General features: G+C 30.5%; 1 protein-coding gene across 3 annotated transcripts in view; it reads left to right on the top strand.

Annotated features, from left to right (window-relative positions):
* LOC144834589 (uncharacterized) overlaps positions 1–20,512 on the top strand; it is a 36,509-nt gene that overhangs the window by 5,745 nt on the left and 10,252 nt on the right. For all 3 annotated transcript variants that reach the window (XM_078689443.1, XM_078689444.1, XM_078689442.1), the window contains exons 2-19: positions 3,673–3,850; positions 4,124–4,230; positions 4,922–5,108; positions 5,283–5,444; positions 5,855–5,971; positions 8,219–8,275; positions 8,744–8,796; positions 9,160–9,226; positions 9,992–10,077; positions 11,988–12,074; positions 13,121–13,296; positions 13,417–13,559; positions 16,356–16,540; positions 17,581–17,849; positions 18,348–18,507; positions 18,778–18,893; positions 19,537–19,653; positions 20,141–20,188. In XM_078689443.1, coding sequence (XP_078545569.1) covers positions 3,673–3,850; positions 4,124–4,230; positions 4,922–5,108; positions 5,283–5,444; positions 5,855–5,971; positions 8,219–8,275; positions 8,744–8,796; positions 9,160–9,226; positions 9,992–10,077; positions 11,988–12,074; positions 13,121–13,296; positions 13,417–13,559; positions 16,356–16,540; positions 17,581–17,849; positions 18,348–18,507; positions 18,778–18,893; positions 19,537–19,653; positions 20,141–20,188 — 2,315 coding nt within the window. The remainder of the gene's footprint in view (positions 1–3,672; positions 3,851–4,123; positions 4,231–4,921; positions 5,109–5,282; positions 5,445–5,854; positions 5,972–8,218; positions 8,276–8,743; positions 8,797–9,159; positions 9,227–9,991; positions 10,078–11,987; positions 12,075–13,120; positions 13,297–13,416; positions 13,560–16,355; positions 16,541–17,580; positions 17,850–18,347; positions 18,508–18,777; positions 18,894–19,536; positions 19,654–20,140; positions 20,189–20,512) is intronic.

The raw sequence follows: 20,512 nt of genomic DNA, 5'->3' as shown, positions 1-20,512 counted from the left end.
CAGGTCAAAAGAAACCAACTAACTTCTTTTATTAGAACCATTTGCCAAGCCTCCAATTGCACTCAAAACTCATTTACATTTATTGCACACAAAAAGTAAATTGTTCATATGTCTAAACATAAATGGTACGTCTTTATCAATTTACTTACTGTATGGTTCAGTCCGATCAGTATTTTTAGTTTTAAAAACATAATTGCCGAATTTACTAATCCGTAATTAAGATGATCCCTGAATCATACTCAAGGGATATTTAGTTATTCAGTTATTTTTCTTAGAATTTCTTCATCCCTGAATCATGATAAAATGCCAGCTTTTATTATTGAACTTTGAAGGGGATGCCACTCTATCAAATCTTATGCCAATCCTTTTTTGTCGTTTAGAGTAAAAATGTTTTTGTAATAAATGAGGGGAAAGTGTTTTCTTGATTTAGCATTATCCCTTTCAGGCTAAAAAGATAAGCTTTATGTTTTTTTACAGTTGTATCAAAATATAGATTGATTAATAATGTTCGTCTTGAAATATGAATGAAGAGGTTAACTAAATACAAGGCTTGATTAAACTGTAAATGTCGCCAGCAAATTGATATTTCAAAGTATCATTTACCCTAGCTTTTGGAAAGGTCATTAAGTAATTATTTTCATTCCATCATAACTAAGAAACCCTGATGTAGGTAAACCTATTTTATTCTTTCATACCGTGTACATTAGGTGAACCTCCATTGTAGATCCAACAAGATAAATTTGTTCTATACAAGAAATGTCAATAAATGTTGCATACAATTTTGTTTTGAGAAGATGATCCCTGCATTAGGGATCAGCTCGGTAATTTTCTTGTAAATTTACTAATTGTTCAGAATTGTTCATAAATTGTAATAATAAATAGTATAATTCATTGTATTATTATCATATGATGATAAACAAATTATATGATTGTACAATGGATGAATAAAAGGCAATTTATATATTTTAATAGTTTGATTGATAAGTATTACATAAACGCTTCAAATAAAATAGGCTATTATAATACTGTGTTAAGATGATCCCTGTAAAAGGGTTAAGGGTTCAGCTACAATATTGGTTGTTGTAAATTAATATCAACTATCATTCATCGACATTGTATTTAAGTACAGTTTTTCATAATATTTTTTGCAAATTTTTTTTTTACAAATTATCACATTTCCCTCTTTTCTTTTCCCTCTTAACATAATATTAATTTTATCAGCTGAGTGTCAATTATTTTATAAATCACTGTGTTTTGAATTTGAGAAAAAACAAATTTAATTTATTATAATGAAAATTGATAGTAACCAATTTCAGATTATATAAAGTAATAACTAGCCATTGTTTATATTGAATGTTGTAGCTTATATTATGATAACTGAAAATGATGGTTTTGAATGGAAAAGCTTGGTAAACTAATCCTTCTTCATCCCACCAGACTAGTCTCAGCGGAATGAACCTGCAAAATACGTCTATATACGCAGTGTGTGATTCGGTTGTTTAGAAAAAAACGATTGTTTTGTGACCATAGCTATTTCACTCTGTAAAACATTTTTTATTTAAATTAGAACCATACAAATATGCGAAAATAAATAACTGATTTCTGTTTTATTATGTTACTTATTTAATATTTAACCTTTACAGTTTGAATTTGATATTTAAAACTAAGTAATTTGATAAATTAGATGTATTTGTTTACTTAATAAATTGATTAATATTACTTACTAATATTTTACATTTCAACCCAAATAAATCATTCATAAATACCATAAATTAAGTAGAAAAATGTTAAATATAAAAAATGTGAAATGCAACACAAATTCGATTGTATTTAAATTTTACATCGTACATTGCGGTACCCCAATCAAGGAACAATACACCAGCTGTCTTGGGTCATAAAGCCTTGAAAATGGTAAAAAAACAACAATATTATGTCAGTTGCCAATAATAACGCTCAAATGAAATTGACCGAGGGATGTAATAAGGAAGTCCAAGTTGTAGTGATTAGTTTAGGAGTTTTAACAACTGAACGTTAATACCAACTTTTGCTTGACCTGTTAAGTGTAAAAAGTGCAAGTATTTTATTAGTAATATTTATTTATTCACAATATTTTATGAGGGTGTTAAAAAAAAAAAATTAGTTAAAAAGACTGGTATCCCTTGGAGGACCAAACTTAAAGCCTTGGCTTATGCGTCCTCCTCCTTACAAAATGTCTCTGTATATTGTATTGTGTGAATGAAACAATAAAAACTTGAATTCCTTGGTGCCTACATACAAAATAACTATAATATAAAACAAATATAAATAAAGAATGTCAAAAATTCTAAAAATAACAGTAACTTATTATATAATACTATTTAAACTAATAATAATGTCAAAATCCGGGAACTTTAATTAACATAATTATTATACATTTAATTGCTGAACAATCTGTGTTTTGAATAGGAAATATGTACAGATGATGAGAGTACTGTATTATCTAGTAGAAGAATTAACAAATGTGTGCATTTTACAATATGTTCACACTTTGCTGAATTTTCACAACTTTTTATGTCGCTTTAGTCTACATTGGTGCCAACCACCATATATTATTACATTTTATTTTAACATCATTTTTTTTATCTTTCATTTTACTATTCATTGTCAATGCAACCAACCAGAACTAGACAAATTTTCAGTCACATTTATCAAATTAATTATGAGAATGCCCTTTGACCTCTTGCTACTTATATAATACCATAATTGTTTTTGTTCAATAACAGTGTATAATATTCCATTGTTCTGTTATTAGTTCCAATAACACTACTATAATGTAATCATTTATTCATGGGTTATAATAGTTATTTAGTACTGCATATTCATTTAAAACTGAATGAAATAACTGTTAATTAACGCAATTTTATTTGTTAGTATTTGGTCTACTACTTACAGATATTTATTATCCAATATAATTAATATTAATAGAAATTACAATGCTCATTTCTTGGCTTACCTTAAATAAATATAAAGGAAAAGAACTATCTTACATATCTTTTGTTTAAAATTTTATAATGTGTAAGGCTCACTGGCAAGCCAATGTTGCTGTACTGTACTTTGACTTTTTATATTATTTCTCAAGGCCATTTTTATGACATTTCACCATTTTTATTATGCATTATTGACCTTGCAATATGTTTTATTGTACTCGTTAGTGTAGACTAAATCAATACGAGGCATCTATCATTATTATTACTTTTGTTTGATAATGAACTGTCATTGTTAAAAATAGAATTAGAAAATATACATTATGTTAATGCTGTTATTGGAGTCAAATTCAGTTGTCTATTGACACAGGAGGCTGGTTAGCATGACAGTGGAAGCTGTAATTAAGTTTTTCTATTTCATATTTAGTTGCATGTTAAGTAATAATTTGTACTTTATTATTGTGTTTTTTCTTCTCATGTCATAAATTAAAGAATTGACATTTTAATATGTTTTAGGGACCATCTCAATATTTAGTTGTTAGGTTGTTACCATCTATTTGTTATTGGACAACAATGTGTTGATGACGCAACCTTTCAGAAAAATATGCAGATTAATTTTGAGACTGTCCCTTATTCATATTCAAAGCTACTAAAGTATATAATTTGTCTCTTATTTACATGTATACTGCACTCTGTCTATTGTTTTCAGAATGCCAGGTGGATCTCAGCGCGATCAGATGAATGTATATAAAAGAGTGCGCCCCCTTAGTCCTTCGTTGCACCGATATGCAGTATTTCCACCTCGTGAAACCCCGCATTATGCAGTTAGAGAAACGCCGTACGCCAGTATTTATGGAGGACATGGGCATCAAGACTTAAGGCAACAGGTAATATATTCAGTAGGTAGCTAGCCTTGATGCTGATAGAATAAATAATGTTAAAAGCTTAACACAAAAAAACCAGTACTTAGTTGGGGCGTTTAGATTCTTCATTTCTTCAAATCAGGCGGTGGAGGTTGAATATAATGCAGAATGTGTAGCTTGGCTTGATAGCGATTGAATGAATAATATTAAAAGCTTGTGTTCTCACAATGAGCAATTGTGATATAAATATATGAAATTGAACGTGTATTAAAATGATTTTTGTTATTGCTTTTGCAGGAATACAATTCTTGGGATCACAGAGATTCTCAATATGGAGCCCCCTCTATGAATCGGAGGCGTCCCTCGTTGTTGTCAGAGTTCCATGGACACCAAACAGCTGATAGGTAAGATTTCAATCCATTAGCTTTTTAGGGCTTTAATTGTTGGAATGCCATTTTATTGTTGCTTCAATGAGTTTTAGGGGCGAGCTTTTCAATTTTCAGACAATCCCATTTTGAGAGAGTTTTCAAAGAGTCCAGTAGCCGTATTCACCAATCATAATTAAAGTGAGATATTTCCCTTAAATATTAAGTATTTCACTTAACTCAATAAATATTTAAGTATTTCCCTTAAATTGCATTTACTTAAATAGGAGATTTTTTTAAAATTTTAATGGTAAGTGCTTCCTAAGTGTGAATGGCAAATATGGCCACAGATTTGTGGAATATTCCCAGTTTTCAGACAGTCCAATTAAATGGAAAGTTCCTAGTTTTCAGGGATTCCAATTTTTGAGTCTGTTTGTAATTGCACATGCAGTTGCTATTTATCAAAAGGGTAGATCATAAGCCAATTATTAATAATGATGCAAGTGATTTGACAATAAACTCAAAAGCTGCAGATGCACCTGCTGTGATATATTTATTATGTAAGATATTATTTTTTTTGGGTGCATCCTATTAAGTTTCATATTAAACTGTGTATTGAGTATTGCATATGAAACCACCACAAATAGCCCTTATAATTTTACACAAAACTATTTTCACCCATACAATAGGAGTACTTCATTTGTTTTAATGAATCATGCATTTATTCTAGGACTGCTGAGTATTATCGGCATCATGAATTTGGGGCAGCCAATCAATTGGCAGTTGCAGCGCATATGGAAGCGCCTGAGGTACTATCTGCAAAGCGCCCTCGCTTGAATGACCCTGATGCGGAAAAATCGATACGCATACTGCATCAACCCACAGATCAACAAGTACAAGCAGTAGAGATAAAGAAGGTGAACACTTATATTAACGTTCTCTTGTGGAATATTTTTTAATGTAAAATTTAGAATAGACTTAAAATCACCCACTGATAATGCTGAGATTTCATGTTTCTGTTATGTTTTACTGATTTTGTACATAAAAGAAAGAATGATAAATAAAAATAAAACTTATTTGTTTTTGTGTAGGAACCACCATTTATTCCTAAAGTCGAGAATATTTCACCGACGCCATGTGACCAAGAAGCAGCTTCAAAAGTGTCCAAAGAGGAGTTGCTGACATGTATGGAGAAAGTAGACAAAGAGATCTCTAGAGTAGAGAACCAGATTAAGTTCCTTAAACAGAAGCAGGTAAGGTTCAAGTGTTTTTGTTATACTTGCAGTGGTGTATCCTAGGATTTTGAAATAGGGGGACCCCAGGGCCTAAATATGGTGAAATAATGGGCTGAGCTTAATTTAATGTCCTATCTTTTGCATTACAATTTGTGAAAGCTAGGTGCATACCCAACAATTGGCTAACCCTAAAAAGAGTTTTATAGTGCATATTGTATGGGAGACTGTATAATTTATTTTTGTGTGTGAAATACATTAAAAAAAAATACAGTAGGGAGTTAACAAAGTGTCCTCTTGTGTCCACCGAAAAAGGTTGTTTGTAGTATTAAACATATCACCCCTCATTCAAAGGAAAATTCTTAACATAACAGTGGTGTCCTCTGTATACATTTTAAATAGATTTCTATCTTAAAAATAATACATTTCAGGATGAACTCGAGCGGAGGGCAGCTAAACCTCCTGAAACAGACAAGGAGGCCACAAATGATACCGGTCCAGAGCCCAAGCAACAAAACGTGATACAGATGATTTATGCTGAAAACCGGGTAAGTTTATTCATAAAATATGAAAAATTTAATAAAAATTCTTTTATTACACATATATCTAGTGAACACATCGATAACTACTAAATTTATAATAGATTTCTTTACTTTGTAATTTGTTGTTCATATCTACAAAATCAATAAAAACGTCTCAAGTGAAAAAAATCATTGTGAATATTAATTATAGATATGATCGAGATGAGTCGCATAGCTGCGTACTTAAGCCATGCTTAGAACTACGCCTGGCTTCAGTGAAATTAACACACTTCATTTCCCTTCATATCATCATGTGACTTGGTTTGACCTTTATTTAGCCTTCCCAGTGAGCTCATTAAATGGAGGTCAGGTTGTTGTGGTCTATGTCTTTTGATGCATCTAATGCTCGGAGCTTAAATATCTGTTTCTTTGTGGCTTCAGCTATTCGTTGTGACGTAGACGTTATTGTTGTGTATATTTGAAATTTATAATTTATATTTTTATAAATATAAAATTTAATTTTATCTACCATATCATTCATTTTGTTAAAAAAAATTTTTGTATTTGATGACATAATCTAATGTAGAAATGTATACATTTTTATATCAATAATTTCCAAAATAAATAAGTAGAAAATGAATTAAATAATTTAAATCATTTTTATACCAAATGTTTGACCTTTCACCTTCTCATCCTTTCCACTTCCCATTCACCAATGAACCATATCACTATATCATTCATTTTATTTAATTAAAAGATATTTCGTTGTGATCTATTTTTTTGTTCCATACAAATATGAAAAATTAGACGTTAAACATTGTTGTATATATATATTTTTAATTTATAGAAATAACTACATTTAATTTTATACACATAATCATATAATTCATTTTATTATAAAATATTTTAATTAAATGACATAATTTAAGGCAGAAATAATAAATATAAATAATTGCCAAATAAATAAGTAGAATTAAATAATAAACAATATTAAGCATATAATAAATAATAGTTAATTTTCATTTCAAATAATTTTTTATTAAAATACCAAATGTTTGACCTTTCACCTTCTCATCTTTTCCACTTTACATCCCTGTTAAAAACAAACTTATTATTGAAAATAAGTGTATTTAGTAGTTAAAAAAATATAATTTTGCTGCAATATCATAATTTACAGTGTAATTGATATTAAAAATGTTTGTATTAAAATATATTTTTTAAATCTAGCAATGAAAGGCACACTCTGTATGACAAACAACACTATAACTACTACCATGTCACAGCACAGTAATTAGATAAGTAGATAAGATGTTTGTAGTCTGTAAGGTGACCTATAATACAAGATGATTGCTTAGGGGACAAGATATAGGCCAGGTTATGCCGCTGTCGCCGCGAATGATAAACATAGACCTAGCTTTGCTTTAACAATTCGCTATAAGCATACCGAAATTGGTTCAACTTTACTGGCTCTCTGAATAATGACATGCTTAAGGATTAAAGTGGCCTGTCGTTAAAAAAAAATTTCTTAAGCTCTGTCTACACTACACTATCAAACTAGTTTGATAAAAAAAGTTTTATGTTCTCAAATATGGTAGTGATATGACATCATCATGCCGATATATGAGCACATCACATAAAGTTTGATAGTGTAGAGAGAGTTTTTTTTAAAAAACAATAAAATTATATCTTTAGTTGTCCGTGCGAAAGGGTCATTATTAAATATTTGATATTTGTGATTCAGCTTGTTTTATGGTTTGATTCATAAACTAAACTAATAAAAATGTAATTTATATACGTCAGAGCAACCACAAGCTGATAATTGATATTTTTATTATTTACAATATGCATTTACAACTTGACAAGAAAATCACAACACTTCAAAGATTTTAAGGCTAATTTATTTTAAGAAATTGTTTTGTTTGACCTTCTTCTACCTTCTACAATGTATTGTGAATATGATTATTGTATTACAAATATCATAAATGAATGTAGTTACATTGGATAAAGTAATTGAAGGGACCAGACTTAATAAATTCAGTCTAAAGCTCTGTCTACACTATCAAACTGTGTGTGTCAACAAATGTGATGTGCCCATCCATATATGGACATGATTATGTCATATCACTACCATATTTGGGCACATCACTTTTTTTCACATAAAGTTTGATAGTGTAGACAGAGTTTAAAGGTGTTTTAGCCATCTAGATTTCCATCTTTAAAAAGAGAGGGGGAAAATTCAGAAATTATATTAATTTTACAATGTTTTTATTATAGAGAAAAGCTGAAGAATCTCACAATGTGTTGTCAAATTTGGGGCCTAAGAATGATCTGGTAAGTTTGCATGCTAAGATTCTTTGTTTATTTAACTTGGTGGTTTCTAGAAATACGCTTTATTAGGGACCAAATGCGTTGTATTTTAGCTGATGATATCAGATATAGCCCCTGAAACTCCTCGCTTTTTATAATGTGAACATTGGGGTAGCTCACTATGAGGTGTTTGTGAATGACTAGTGAAATGTCACTATAGAAAACAAATATGATTTTAGATTCAGGACACCTTTGGGCTGACCCAAGATATATTGCTGTGTTCCATACAGTCTTATGTTTTAAAATACATTTTTATTGTCTTAATACATGCAGTGGTCCGAATAACATAAAATATATAACAAGCCCATTATTTTATTTAGAGATTATAAGCTGTTGGCTATAAGTACTGGTTCTAAAATTGGTTTTTAACTTTTATTAGATAAGTGTTAACTTATTCTTAATTTGGTGTGTAAATCTATATTATTTTTCTAGCCACTGTATAACCAACCATCTGACAGTTCCCAATATCAAGAAAATATACAAACGTACGTATCCTCTATTTCTTTTGTATTTAACCTTTGTAAGGAACTACTTTTCAATCTATTAACAAAGATTGTTATAGCCACACTTGTATATAATTCTTAATTAGTTTATTTGAAACAGGAAGTGTAAATTTGGTTTTGGTATAAAGCTCTACCTACACTATCAAACTTGATGTGGCAACAAAATGAGACGTGATCCATATATGGACATGATAATATCATATCACTACCATATTTGGGCATATCACTACCATATTTGGGCACCTCATACTAGTTTGATAGTGTAGACGGAGCTTAAGTCCATATAATATGGTATATCAATACACGTTCACTTCATAATGTAATTATGGATTATTAATTTTGCAGGCATCTTGCCATGAGAAAGAAGTTGATTCTGTTTCTCAAGTGCAGGAACACAACAAGGAAATTACGAGTAAGTGTTTATAACATTACATTGGGAGTAGTTCAAAGTTCAACGTTGACACTGCTGATTTCAATAAACTCCCAGACTCTCCTGGCCATCAATGTATAAACTTTTAAATAGAAATATTCTCGTTTGTAGTTTTAAGAGTATTTTCAAAAACAAAATGCCATTTTAGTATGTAAAGCTCTGCCTACACTATCAAACTAGTTTGACAAAAAAAAGTGTGATGTGCCCAAATATGGTAGTGATATGACATCATCATGTCCATGTATGGGCACATCACATCACATAAAGTTTCTGAGCATGCTCAGTTGTATGTTATGCTTGATTGATTTTATGGTGTGATGCCACATCAGGCTCTTTTGCTATCAGTAAGTATTTTGTATATTAATATCTTATCTATGACTCATTTACTATCATATGCTACTGTCTACACACAATCTGCTTTTACAGAATTTAAATTTGTAGAATGTAGATACGTGTTTATTGAAGTTCCATAGCTGCAGACTTAATGTCAACAAAAACAGCCTATCACCCTATTTTAGATGATAAAAATATTGTACTTTATATATAAAATGTATGCGATATATGTTGTTAAATTACAAAAAATAAATAACAAAATGTGCTTTTTCTTTAATAAAATCTTTGAGAAAAATCTGACAGACCTATCAAACAAATCAAGTCTGAAATCATGCCTATATTTTCCAGTAATGTTCAGTTATATATACCGATTTTATTTTGTTGAAATTAATTTTAAAAATTCAATTTTTTTAGGAGCAAGGTTTATGTGAAAAATATGATAAGCTTATGGAATCATGGGAGAAGAGAATGGATCGATTGGAGAACAATGCGAAAAGAAAGTAAGTTAAATTTAAACTTTATTAAGTACATTGGACCTGGAATCTTAATTACAAATATTGAATGTTTATGAATTAGTGTAATGGAGAGAATAAGGATTATTGCCATTAGCCTTGTACTAAATTAATTTTTGTCCTCACAAAATCCTGAACTGAATATGGTAGTGATATGACATCATCATGTCCATGGGCACATCACATTTTTTTGTCACATAAAGTTTTATAGTGTAGACAGAGCTGTATAAAGCATGGTAATCCACAACTAGTATCAATGATACATGTTTATATTGCAACATTGTGTTGCAAAATCTAGTAGAATATGTATCTACATAATGTGTGTTCAGACGGTAGTCCAATATTTGTTCAGTGAGTAATGCTATACTATAATATAGTTTTTTTGCTAGAGTTGAACTTAGGACTTTATGATTAAAGGTAAAGCCCCTTATCTACAATACTCTACAATTAGTACTTGTTGATTAGTCCATTCTATTTCAATGAGTAATTATATGTAGGTTTCAACCTGCGAGAAAAGTGATTAAAAATTATCTAATACTATTATCAATGATTTATACATTTATGGGTTTTTTTGACTGAATAATGCAATAGTGTACTATCCTTAAGGTGAAGGTCGATATTCAGTTTGAAATCATGAAACATTTAATGTAATTGATTTTGACATTTGTATTCAGGCAGGAAATGCCTCCCAAGTAACAAATTTCCTCTCTCCTTAGTCTGTAACATAGAGTAGGTCAGATTATAAGGAATTGCCGATCAAGCTCGAGTAATAACAAAAACCAACGCTTAATCTCTCAAACAACATTCATGCCATTTTCCGCCTCATGTACGTTTGTTGGCTAATGTGTGTGTGTCACTGAACGGAATTCAAGCTATTGCTGACAATTTATAAGTGTGGTTGACTGATGTTGTGAGTGATACGTTGCAGATGAGAAATTACTGTAGCATTCTAGACAGAATTTAATTTCAAAAATATACTTCTGTTTAGCTACCATTTAAAAAAAATGTATTTATTTAAAAACATGTTTAAATACAAGACAAAAAACATATCCGGTATAGATATTGCACATGTTTTACATATCGTCCTGTTTTTCAGAGAAGTAGATTAAAAAACATTCATTACTTTCAACTTTATTCACATTATACAAACAGTACAATTAATATGTGAAAAGGAACCAAAAAATAGCTTTCGCTAATCGAGGTTTGGCTCCTGTAAAAAGACATTAAATAACTAAATTATTTAAAATTTTAAAAAAATTAATAAACAAAAAAATTATGGTCTTGTTATGTTAGTTTTCTTCCTATGGTTATGATATTTAAAGAGGAAATTTTATAATCAATTTTCTTTTAACCATTTTACCAGGAAATAAAACTGTTTTAATAATTAAAAGTTGTTTTTAGGACTATCCTAATCAAAATCACTATTTGTTAGGTGTTGATCAAAACAATTTTTACTGAATTTTACTGTAATATTAGTTTTATTCTCTCACCTCGTCTTTGTTTAAATTGAATTTGAAAAAAAAAAATTAAACTCCCACTTTATAATTCCTTACTATTTTAGATAATATTTTGTCTATTTCTTTGTTTATCTCCATTGCGATTTTGATCCCAAAATTAATGAATGAAGACTTTTAAAGTCATCCAGCTACATCCTATAAAAATATATATTTTATTGCCAAGATCCTTTATTAGAAACTGACCTATTTTGAGTGTTGAGTACTAATTGGCTAATACAATTATTTAATTTCAATGCTCTTTATTATATTATAGATAATAATAACCAAATGAATCTGATTGAACAAGGTTCCCTATATTTGTACTGTAGTGTCTGATTCTATTAAACCTTGGCTAATGCAACGGCTTTCATTAATTTTGATTCGGTGCTATTAACTTTTCAGGGGCAAGGACGCCAAGGCTAGGGAGTACTTCGAAAAGCAATTCCCAGAAATTCGAAAGCAAAGGGAACAACAAGAAAGGTTTTCAAGGTAATTTTCTACAAGAATAATAATCATAATAATATGGATTTATAGAGCGCACATAATGACTCAAGAGTGCTCAAGGAGTGTGAAAAATATGAAAAATATATATTTTATGAGAACTATCATTTTATATGGCTTCTTAAATGATAAGAAGAACCCCCACTTTGGGACACCCATATTAAAAGATATTTTCCCATGAAACGAATGAGGGGAAATTTAACATGACTTAAGATCTGTCTACACTATCAAACTAGTTTGACAAAAAAAAGTGCCCAAATATGGTAGTGATATGACATCATCATGTCCATATATGGGCACATCACATTTTTTTGTCACATAAAGTTTGATAGTGTAGACAGAGCTTAACAACCCCTATTCAAGGGACACCACTATGAAGTGGACACTTTGTTTAGTCCCAAAGATGTCCCTTAATAGAGGTTCTACTGTATACAATTAACTCCAAATTGTTTGGTGAACTTAGTCCCAGATGGTACTATGCATGAATATGATATCAATACTTTATGCGGTGACACGTCTGACCTTACCAAAAATGAATATAAACTCTAGATATGTTGAAATACATTTAAAGGTTAGCATTTTGGAGGAAATTCAACTCATGGAATGTCTCTATTAATTAATTATCTCCCTATTTGAATTATCTACTTTCAAGTCTAATGCTAATGTTAATTAAAATGATGAATTTGAAATAATTAATCAATTTATCTAAAGTAGGCGGGGGAGTATAAACTAATCGTCTAATTTAAAATACGAAGATTGATATCTAGGCCTTGGTATAACTTTCTAAAAACTAGACCACTGGATTGTTAATATCCATCTTTCTGTTGAATGATTGTGGTTAAAATGAGTTCACAAAAAACATAAAATTGTTTTTATTTGGAATATATTTTTTAAACCGTAAAAATGTAAATGTTCGCATAGTTTTGTTATTCATTTCCATTGGTGTCCTATTAAAATATTATAAAAAAAAATTTTTTTATTTTGTTGTGTCGTATTATTGATATTATGTTTTGTGTTTTTTTTTTATCCTACAGGGCTGGTAGTAGGAGTACATGGGGGAATATTGCAAGAAGTGATGCCGAACTGGCCGAGATTGTGGATGGCCTAAATGAAGCTGAGGCTAATGATAGGCACATCAGAAGTCTTGCTGTTGTACCACCTATGCTGTTTGACAGTAGTCAGCGTAGGATCAAATATATTAACAAAAATGGTAAGTATTTTTTATAATTTATGTTAAAAAAATATTTTCCAGATTTCTGATATTACTGATGTTATTTCTTGATGCATTGCACACAGAATGAATCATAAATATAAATATTATATTTTATAGGCATTGTAGAGGATCCCATGAAAGAACACAAAGAAAAACAATTGTATAACACGTGGTCAGACGAAGAAAAAGAAATGTTTAAAGAGAAATTCCTACAACATCCGAAGAACTTCCTTTTAATAGCATCATTTTTAGAAAAAAAGGTAAGAATAATGTTTTATTAAGATTTAGATGTAGCTTGGTGGTTAACATGCTTTCCGTCCAATCCCAGGGTTCAATCCTGACCTAGTGCCAGGGTTGTAACTCATGACTCTTTCAACTCCACTCCATAAGCCTCAAATGAGACTTAGTTTATAAGCACGATAAATTATAAAATAGTTTAATCCATCCTGATAATTGTTGGATGCGTATGAAATAAAAAATAAATCCAAAGGCAAATTACTGAAAAAATGACAATGCTGTGAGTGTCAGTGGCTAGATCTCAATGGAGATACAAATAAAATAAGCAAAAAGCTAAATTAAAACGATAACGTAAAACAGCCAGAAAAATTAGCAGAGCTTTTGGGCAACACTAGCCCTTTATGAGTGTCAGTGAAATAAATAAATAATGACAAAAAGAAAAGACCAGATTTTTCTTAAAGATGTATTGTCCCCCTGATAAAATAATTCTTAAACATTTTTTTGTTGAATATTCCATTTTAATGGTTATTCACTTTGACCAAAAATTGGATTTACCTGAAAGAAATGTAATTTAAAGCAAAAAATGGTCAAATTGGCTGCCAGCCAATGGATTTTTAGTTGAATTGTCATTTTATAAGTGAAAACATTATTTTTTTCCATTTTTTTCTATGGAAGTAGGTATCCCAATGAAGCGGATTTTCGTTAAGGCGATTTTAACACGTTCGTGAAATTTCAAAAAGTGACATGTCTTTGAAGTTAAAAATAAACTATTTCTTATGTAGCCATGTGAATAAAATTTATATGTCTAGAAAGATCTTGTTTAAGAGTTTATTTATATATATTTTTAATCTATGTTTATTAAATATTTTAATAGAAAACGCGAGTTAAAAAGAGGTACAAAAGCCGGCGAGCCGAAATCCGCGCGCTAAAAATAACTTCGGAAAACACCTACCCATTTTCAAAACACGATCGCTCGGCGACCATAATAGGTGGTGGAGTAATTTTTGTTGCATGTTATCAGGCTTTAAATACTCTTTATTTTGATATGTAAATCGGTTATTATTATTATGTACATCCGCCTCAAATGTCAATTTTTCCGATAAAAATTAAATGTTTGAGTCTTTCTCATTATCAAAATCTGGGGAATTTAGTATTGAATTGAAGCTAATTTATATTTCTGTTTGATAAACTACATTGTTTTATTTGTCTTTGCGTGGTCGTCGTGCGAAGAGACCAACAAGACCAACAACTTAAAAAAATAATCCCTATCGAAAATAAAAGTATTTACCATTTTCCTTGCAGGGGGGTTTCAGTTCTCAGCTTATTACTAAATTACCGACGCCCAGGCAATTTGCATGGTATGCATGTATTAGCGCGTTAAATTATGATTGGATACCCCCGCAGTGGACTGTTCCATTTTCGGAACAAGTCTTTACTGCACACACGAGGCATGGCGAAGAATGTCGCTTCTCGTGGAATATTTGCTTCGAAACGTCAATTTTACCTATTTATTAAAGTATTTAATAAGTGGAGTATTTATCAAGCTACTATATAAAGCAAGTACGTTAGGAATAAATGTACCGAAGGAATTTAAGAAGCTTTAAATTTGCTATGCAGCGGCCGTAACCCATTCTATGTAGGCGGCCGAAAGGCGCTTTTGACAGGGTTGCCGTTATATGTATACGCTGTATCATGGCCTAAACTTGATTCCGTATTTCAATATAAAGTGCACCTTACGTTTAGAATATTTGAAAAGGAAATAAAATTAAACATACTAATATATACTATTGAAGTAATTACTTAGTTAAATTTGAAATTCGTCTGCTTTCCTCCCGATATTTCTTCGGCAGAATTTATATTAGTGGTGTTAGGCTTTAGGCCTATAAACTTAACTTGTAGGCGCGGCCGAGTTTACGCCCGGAATGGAATCGAACGCATAATAAGCAAGGGCTTAATTCTAATTTTTAGCGGTTCGAAAATCAATTAAAATAATATTTATGATTATAATTAAAAATTTAAATTCTAGAATTATAAAAAAATGTATACTTACGAAAAATAATATTAAAAAAAAAAGAAACAATAGCCACACAGTTTTTTAACACAATATATATTTTTTTACATTTTAACATTTTTTAACAATATTTATGTTGTATTTCAGAAATACCTACCCGTCAATATAAATAATCTTACTAAAATACATATTACATTCTATGCAATGCAAAAAAAAAGAAGTCAATTCATACACTGGTTCAAAAGTTACGAATCATTTAAAGACAGGAACTTTTTGGGCATTTTTGAGACATTTGGAAAAAATTAGCGCAAAAAGCCCTAAGACTAATTTTGGAGGCCGATATCTCAAAAAAAAATTTTGAGGACCCCCCCAAAAAAAATAGTCTTGTACAACTCTGTGGTATCTATAGGTTTAGCAAAAATTAGAACTTTCAAGTTATTAATATAAAAGTTATAACCCTTCAAAAATGGTTCCAAATATAATTGGAAAAAATGCCATTTTTCAACCAAAAATCATTGTTTTTTGGCAACTTCAACGGACGATAACTTTTGAATGGATAATCCAATTTCAATCATTTAAATTGCAAAAGTTTATGTTCAGTAAGTTCCTTTTGATTAACTGAAAGAAAAAGTACCATCATTAATTTGAAATTTTACATTGGGATACCTAATGGAAGTGATTAACTTTTTTTAAACTACAAAATAACATATTCTGATTTAATTAATCTTCATTTTTCATGTTTTTGGGGGACAATACATCTTTAACATTTCACTGGTATATTTACATGTGTATAAAATTTCTGTTTCAGAGTGTTGCAGATTGTGTTTTACATTATTACCAAACCAAGAAAAGTGACAACTACAAACAGATACTGAGGAAAAATCAAGTAAAGAAAGGTCGCAGTAGTAGGTTTCCACCCAAGACGAGCATATCTCGTAATAATGATGATGAAGATAGGGAAGATAAAGAAGAAGACTCAAAACAACCGCCAACGTAAGTTGATGTAAAATCTTAAGATATTGCACAAAATTTCCCTTTAAAGATATATCGTCCCCCTAAAAAAAAATTTTTCCATTTTTTTTTTAATATGCCATTTTGATGTTCCATCGTAATAATTCACTTTGACCAAAAATTGGACAGAAGAAGAAATTATTTTTTGGAAAAAACTGTAATTTAAAATAAAAATAGTCAAATTGGCTGCCAGTCAATGGGTTTTGGTTAAATTTAACTGTTTGTTTAATTTTCATAAGTGATTTTTTCGTGTTTTTTTTTTCTGAAGACGTGATTTAACTTTATTAAAACTACAAAATAACCTATTAAAAATCTGATTTTAACAATCTTCATTTTTCATGTTTTTTTGGGGGACAATACATCTTTAATAGAAAGTTTATATACTTAGGATATGTATTTCAGTTTAGTTGAACAACCCAAATACATAATTTTGCCTTGAATCGATCTTATTAAGTATGTAAGCTATGTATGTTTACATGCATTAGCCAACTTAAGTGCATACTTAGTTTGTTCTGTGTTGGCATTTGCTCAAGTAAATTTCGCATAATGCTTGGTTGTATCTTTTCAGTACAAGTAATACAAAAGAATACATTTTTAAGGTCTCACTTCAAATAAAAAGCACCTTTGAGACCAAACATTACTATTTTTAACAGCTTTAGCCACTATAAACTTTAAAGACTATATATTTTACAATCATCTACCACACTGCAATGTCGTCTTTTCTTCGAGATACAGTAGAACCTTTGTTTTATGTATTGTGTTATTGATAGAAAAAAAGAAAAGTTTTACGTACGTCTTTCGGTCCCATACCGTACATAAAATGAAATTTCTACTGTAATAGCTATCGAAGAAGCTATTCTCATCATCAGAACAGAAAACAACGCCTAGACAACATATATACCAATAGTACAGGTTGTATGTAAATGAGGAAGCTATATATATGAATATGAACCCATATTCCAGGTAACACATTAATTTATGTTGAAAATAAAATTATTATATGATAATGTATTCTTTATCAGGAGAAGTAGAACAAAAGAACGAGAAGAAAATGCCGAAAAAGAAAAGCAGGAGGAAGAAAAGGAAAAGGAGAAGGAGAAAGAAAAAGAGAAGGAAAAAGAAGAGGAGGAATCAAAAGTAAAAAATGAGAAAAACGATAAAAATGAGCAACAAGTTGATGCTCCAATAACTTTTGCATTGACGACTGCTACAACTACAGTTGCGTCTTCTACTATGACTACTACGACAGTGGAAGAACCAAAATTAATAATATACAATCAATCGGGGGACGGTAAGCATTTTAATTTATTATTTGTATTATATTTCAAAATTTATGATTTGTTTATTTTTGAAGTCATTTATGGTTTTAGTATTTACAAATGTATTAAGCTCTGAGGGTCCCTAATGATCAGCAATTGCTGGATGGATCACTCTCATTAAATATGATAAAAAAAATAAAAAAAACTCTGTCTACACTATCAAACTGTATGTGACAACAAAAATGTGATATATGGATGCCCATATATGGACATGATGATGTCATATCACTACCATATTTAGGTATATCACTACCATATTTGGGCACATCACACTCTTTTTAACTAGCTTGATAGTGTAGAGCTTTCAATGTGATTACATGTTTTGTGTGTGGGTGTGTAAGATTTAGAAAACTAAGGTCTTAGTGTTCTAGACATCCATTGAACTAATGGACTTTCACATCATGTTTCAAAACTTTTTGTTTATTATGTATTTATGATTATTATGTATTTATCTTTATTATGTATTTTAGGAGAGGCAACACACTGTTCAGTTTGCAAGAATTCATTAGGAAGTAGTTTAAGTCGACCAGTCACACACCACAATTGTAGTATGTTTGGTATTGAAAAATCACAGGTTGTTTCGAATATGAGAGTGTGCAGTAAATGTCGCTGTAGGTCCATTCGCAGAAGGCAAGTACAATACAGATGTTTAATAATTCTAATAATACTTTACATACATACTATACATTGTGCTAAAGCATCAACAGTAAAAATAAAATGCAAGAATGTTAAGAAAAGAGTTTTAATTGTGAGTTTTTAAAGCTGGACGTAGAAATAGTTACAAGTAGCAATGAAGCCAGAGAATTTCATTTGCTCAAAACAAAAACATATTCTTTTCCTTCGAGCACAGAAACAAAACAAAGAACTATTATTTATTTTTTAATTATATGCTTATAATAGGTGCCCTATACCAACATGTAAAACACCGAAAAGAAAAGTTAGGAAATTAAAACTGTTACCTGCAAAGTGGTCAGAAATTCCAGAAGAACAAAGAAATGGTATAGCAGAAGAAATTGGTAGGTTTATGATGGAACTCAAATTAATCATTTTATCACATAGTTAAATTTATGTGTATGTTAAGATTTTTTTTTTTTTTTTCAAACAAAGCCAGGACTGTTTAAAGCACCTTGATTGGTCCTAACACTGATCAAGGGCTTCTCTCGTCCAGTGCCCACCTTGACCAGAGGTCTGAGGCAGATACTAGATTTGATTGTATATGTAATTATAAACGGATTATGCCTTCTATGGACCCACAGCAATTCAGTTCCTACCCAGATAAGCACACCAGGAGACATTTCCCTACTCTTTTTAAATATTAAGTTCTTTATCATATAATATATGTACACAAGACTTTACGTTTCATCAGCAAGTAAATCTTGCCTAAAGCTCAGTCTACACTATCAAAGTTTATGTGACAAAAAAAATGTGATGTGCCCATATGAACATGATGACATATCACTACCATTTCTGGGCACATCACACCTTTTTTTTTTTCAATTTAGTTTGATAGTATAGACAGAGCTTTATAATACAATCAATATGAAACCGGCAGGCTTGAACCCATGCCTCCTACATGCTAGTCTGTTCCCTTACCATTACGTCATATCACTCTCTGAAATTTGTTTAAAAAAACGGCAAACATTGATTTTTTCTTGTTAGGTTTAAGTGAAGAAATCCTGAAATGCTGTGCTGGCTGTTTTAATAGAATAGCTAGAAAACTTGGCACTGAAGGAAGTGAGATGGAAATATCAACCACTTCTGATAAGATGAATGACGGTATCTTTATAATAATTATTATTATTTATTTCATACGCATCCAACAGCGAGTAACTCGCCAATTACAGGATGGATAAACTATTTAATAATTTATCGTGTTTATAAACGAAGTCTTATTTAAAGCTTAGTGAGTGGAGTTTGAAAGAGTTGTGAGTTACAACCCTGGCATTAGGTCAGGAGTGAACCTTGGGATTGGAAGGCAAGCACGTTAACCAACAAGCTACAGCTCAACTATGATTATATTATATTAATGATAGGTGGTATTGGTGACTGTAAGAAAGAATTTAATAGAGAATAATATTGAAAGTTTTAAAGTTATTTGTTGCAACACTGCGATTTTTTTAATGTAGTGTGATATTTGACCCATTGTGGCCATGAGTGTGTAGCAAATATTACTTTAAATAACTATATAATTTGATTTTTGTTAGGTTTTGGTTTTAAATTGATTACATTATTTTATTAAATTTGTTATTACATTATTCGACAGAAACTTCATTAAGGTGGACAGAGGATGAAATGAGCACTGCAAAGAAAGGTAATTTTTTTTATAATTTGTTTAAAATTTATTTTTATTTATTAAACTTCTCACTAAGACATACATTAGTGAAGAATGGGACCAACAGGTAGTAAACCCTCTTAAATGGTCCAGTCCCAATTGCACAGTGGCTGTGTGTGACAGTGGCTGTGTGTGTGGACTAGTACATCAGGGTAACCCCCTACTCGTCTCGAAAGATGTACTAGGTTCTTTAAAGTTCACATGAGCTAGATGTGTACACTGGACCTATGGTTTATAGTCCTTTTCCAAGAAGACTAGTTCCATGGATTGAGTGAGCCGCGAACCCTTGCCGATGTTTGGCTT

This window comes from Antedon bifida, chromosome 2, assembly GCF_963402885.1.
Source record: "Antedon bifida chromosome 2, ecAntBifi1.1, whole genome shotgun sequence".
NCBI classification, from domain to species: domain Eukaryota; kingdom Metazoa; phylum Echinodermata; class Crinoidea; order Comatulida; family Antedonidae; genus Antedon; species Antedon bifida.
The sequence above is the reverse complement of the archived record's forward strand: the minus strand, read 5'-3'. Positions and strand labels throughout refer to the sequence as shown.